Raw genomic sequence first — 4237 nt, 5'->3', positions numbered from 1 at the left:
TTATAATATAAAGTATATTTTTTATTGTTTTATACACAATGCAAATATCAATTATGATTTTTAAAGGCTAAGCTGAGGAGCATTCTCTGAAGCCCATCGTTGTGGACTTTCAGAGTATGAACATTAAACACTTTACTCTCTTTAATAAAGTTCTCAAAAAGATGAACACCCCCTCCAACCCCAAAGTAATGGGATTTGCTAGCCAGGTAGACAATTCCATCATTAACCAATAAATTCTGCAAGACCTCGTGCAATGCATTGTAGTATGTAGGATTGTATATGGTCTCGGATGTGAGAATAATATCATATTTCATAGGAGGCACTTGATTTTGCATTAACTGAGTAAAATGAGACCACTCCCCAGAAAAAAAGCGACACTTGGTTAACAGTTCAGGCTTCACAGCAGATTTTTTTGTTTTTTTCCCACAAGGTTCATCGTCAATATTATTGGCTGAATTGTCGCTATCACAGTTCACCAGTGCATTGGGAATGGTGATCTCTTCGATTACTGTGCTGTTGTAGTCTTGAAAATGAACGACCTTGGCTTTCTGTGTCAAGGAGAATATCCCTAATAATCCGGCGCCACAACCAAGATCCAAAACACATTTATCTTCAAAGTTAACGCCTTCGTCTTCCAAGTATCTTATAAGGTCGAAGGTGCACTCCCAGATTTTCATTCCTCCTTCATACACACCAGAAATTAGATCAGAGTTGGATGTAATGGATTTCTTGACTACGCACTCACTCCATATATCTGAATGAGACAAGGTCATCTCTACAACAGAAACATTGACATACCGGAGGCCCAAGCTGCTCTCCACAACCTTATTCTCTAACGCCCCACTAACATCTTCAGGGATTTGGTGCTCAACAGCTGGTTTGCACAATACTGTTTTATCACCATCTGTAGGATGAGTGCCGTGGTTTCCATGTTCATTTTTTTCCATGCACTGTTTTTGGCTTGATCCATGGAGGTCATTGAACCCCTTTGGTTGTACGTCTTTGGTTTCTATGATCGGTGTGCTCTTTGAAAGGCTTATTTCGCATTCACCAGCACTGCTTTCCGTCTCTTCAATGTTGAAATTAAACTGAAATGACATTGTACTATACAGGATGTCTCCAAATGGAATTAGGTGAGCCCTTCCGTGTCCAACATCTGCCGTCCTACAGAAACAGGAAGTAAATTTAATGACATACTTTACAATACAGATTGACAATAAAGTCAATAATATCAAAGCAGTCCTATGTTCACGCGTTTTTGTTTTTTTTTCAGAAAAAAATACGGCTCTATTTTAATCATTATGGACATAAATATTGACTAGAGATGAGCGAACCGGGTTCGGGTTCGAGTTCAAGTCCATCCGAACCCGAACTTTCGGCATTTGATTAGCGGGGGCTGCTGAACTTGGATAAAGCTGTAAGGTTGTCTGGAAAACATGGATACAGCCAATGACTATATCCATGTTTTCCACATAGCCTTAAGGCATTATCCAACTTCAGCAGCCACCGCTAATCAAATGCCAAAAGTTTGGGTTCGGATGGACTTGAGCATGCTCCAGGTTCGCTCATCTCTAATATTGACCTTTTTTTGTTTTTTTACATAATACAATGTTATCAGAATTCTGCAGTATTTTTACCTCAAAAAACATTCAGTGAATATACCCTTTAAGGGGTTATCCAGCATTACAAAAACATGGCCTTTTTCTTCCAACACGACTCTTGTCTCCAGTTCAGGTGTGATTTGTAATTAAGTCCCATTCACATGAATGAAACTGAGTTGCAAAAAACCCACAGCCATATTGGAGTCGAGAGTGGTGCTGTCTCTGGAAGAAAGTGGCCCTGTTTTTCTAACGCTGGATAACCTCTTTATTGTTCAAAAACATACACAAAGAGGGACATTTATTAAGGTGTGTTAAGCTATGTTCACACGCTGTACAAACAACGGCTGTCATGATCATTCATTCTGACCGTAGATAGTGTTAAATGGCCGTGTAAATGGCCCTAGCCTCCACATCACTGATTCTTATGGTGCGTTTACACAGAGAGATTTATCTAACAGATTTTTTAAGCCAAAGCCAGGAATGGATTTGAGAAATTTCAGTCTTTCCTTTATGACCTGATCCCTGTTTATAGTCTGTTACTGACTCTGGCTTTAAAGATCTTTCTCTGTGTAAACGCACCATTACTGATCATTAGATGTCACCTGCAAGCACTTCCGATCGTCTCACAATGTGTTCTTCCTCCAGATCAGTCTTATCCAACATGTGTTTCTGTACCTCCTGCATACCTCCCAAGTGTCCCTCTTTTGGAGGGACAGTCTCTACTTTTGAGCCAAGTCCTTTTGTCCCTCTTTGCCCCTTACATATCCCTTTTTTGACCTAGGATTTAAATTTGCATTAATAATCTATGTTGCTCCAGTGGCAGATTATAATGTGGGCGGTCTGGACGGCCGCCGGGGCCCGAGGCTCCGTGGGGGCCCATGCCACTCCGCCCACATTATAATCCGCCACTGCACTCGCTTGAGTCCGGCTCTTACTGTCCCCGTGCTCCTGTGGCTGTGACTTCCGTTGCACGGGGAGCTCTCTGATGCCGGGGATAGGACGGGACACCCCCGGCAGCCGCGCATCTGCCGGGGACAGACCAGGAAACGAGAGGCTCGACAGGGGAACGGACGTCAGGTGAGTTGTGTTTTGTTCTTTGTGTTAACTGCTGTGCACAGGGGGGGAAGAGGGGGGCCATCTGTAAGGGGGGGGGGGAAGAGGGGGGCCATCTATAAGGGGGGGGAAGAGGGGGACCATCTATAAGGGGGGGGAAGAGGGGGACCATCTATAAGAGGGGGAAGAGGGGGGCCATCTATAAGGGGGGGGGAAAGAGGGGGGACCATCTATAAGGGGGGAAGAGGGGGACCATCAATAAGGGGGAAAGAGGGGGACCATCTATAAAGGGGGAAGAGGGGGACCATCTATAAAGGGGGAAGAGGGGGACCATCTATAAAGGGGGAAGAGGGGGACCATCTATAAAGGGGGGGAAAGAGGGGGACCATCTAAAAGGGGGGAAAGAGGGGGACCATCTAAAAGGGGGGAAAGAGGGGGACCATCTATGAGGGGGACCATCTATAAGGGGGAAAAGAGGGGGACCATCTATAAGGGGGGAAGAGGGGGACCATCTATAAGTGGGGAAGAGGGAAGAGGGGACCAGGTTGGGTGGACAGCCCGGGGCCCAGGGTACATTTAATCCGCCTCTGTGTTGCTCTAGAAAGTGTCTGGTTTCTTACTGTATAATAGAGCCAAATGTGCATATTATTCCATCATGTGGTGCAAGTTGGATCCTAAGAATTGTTATATCCGAATGAACCATGTGACCATATGGCTCCTTTTACGAATGATTTCACACATGCAGACTCATTGATTTCTATGGCCCCATACACTCATCTGTAGGTGTTATAGAAGCGTTTTGGGGTCATGTTCCGTGTCACAAAAAAAAAGAAAGTCACTGTGCATCCATGTCACCTATATGACAGGGGTCCCTGCAAATGCGGACAGTTACTGAAACACATTCAAAATCTTGTCCGCAGTTGTGGGTTCACAATTACAGACAGGGTTACTGATGTGTGAATAGGACCTAAGGATCCATCACACATACAGGATCAATGTAACTAAATGCATCAATCTGCAGCAGATCCTGTAGGTGTGATTCCACCAATCTGCAGCAGATCCTCTATGTGTTACTAGGTTTCTAACACAGCATCACAGAAAGGTAAGATGAGAGGCAGATCTGCTGATCACCGAATAAACCACTTACCTGAACTACAGCTGCTGCAGTCACATGTTGGATTCGAGAAGAGAAAGATATAAGACTACAACTCCCAGAATCCCTTGCACTTGCAGGAAGGGGAAGGGTAGATGCTAGAGTGTATCCTCTCCTTTGTGATGTCACCAGGAGGGGCGGAGTTGTGTTGACCTTACAAGCAGGAAGTAGGAAGCAGTGATCTGCTCTGCTGCACCATTCAGGGATACAGGGGGAGAAGACTGATGTGTGTGGGGTCTGTATACAGGGGGAGAAGACTGATGTGTGTGGGGTCTGTATACAGGAGGAGGGGACTGGTGTGTGGGGTCTGTATACAGGAGGAGGGGACTGGTGTGTGGGGTCTGTATACAGGGGGAGAGGACTGGTGTGTGTCTTTATACAGACCCCACACACAGCAGTCCTCTCCTCTGTATACAGACCCCACACACAC

The 4237-nt window shown here is 45.2% G+C and overlaps 1 protein-coding gene across 1 annotated transcript; it reads right to left on the bottom strand.

Moving 5' to 3' along the window:
* METTL18 (methyltransferase 18, RPL3 N3(tau)-histidine) lies at nt 1-3876 on the bottom strand. Its single transcript, XM_069976687.1, has 2 exons — nt 3802-3876; nt 1-1164 (listed from the first exon to the last, which is right to left on the bottom strand). Exon 2 carries the CDS (start codon nt 1098-1100, stop codon nt 48-50), a length of 1053 nt encoding a protein of 350 aa, XP_069832788.1. The 5' UTR covers nt 1101-1164; nt 3802-3876; the 3' UTR covers nt 1-47.
* Between the last annotated feature and the right edge of the window lie 361 nt (nt 3877-4237).

The sequence above is a fragment of the Dendropsophus ebraccatus genome, chromosome 7 (assembly GCF_027789765.1).
Source record: "Dendropsophus ebraccatus isolate aDenEbr1 chromosome 7, aDenEbr1.pat, whole genome shotgun sequence".
NCBI classification, from domain to species: domain Eukaryota; kingdom Metazoa; phylum Chordata; class Amphibia; order Anura; family Hylidae; genus Dendropsophus; species Dendropsophus ebraccatus.
This window is presented reverse-complemented; position numbering and strand designations above follow the sequence as displayed.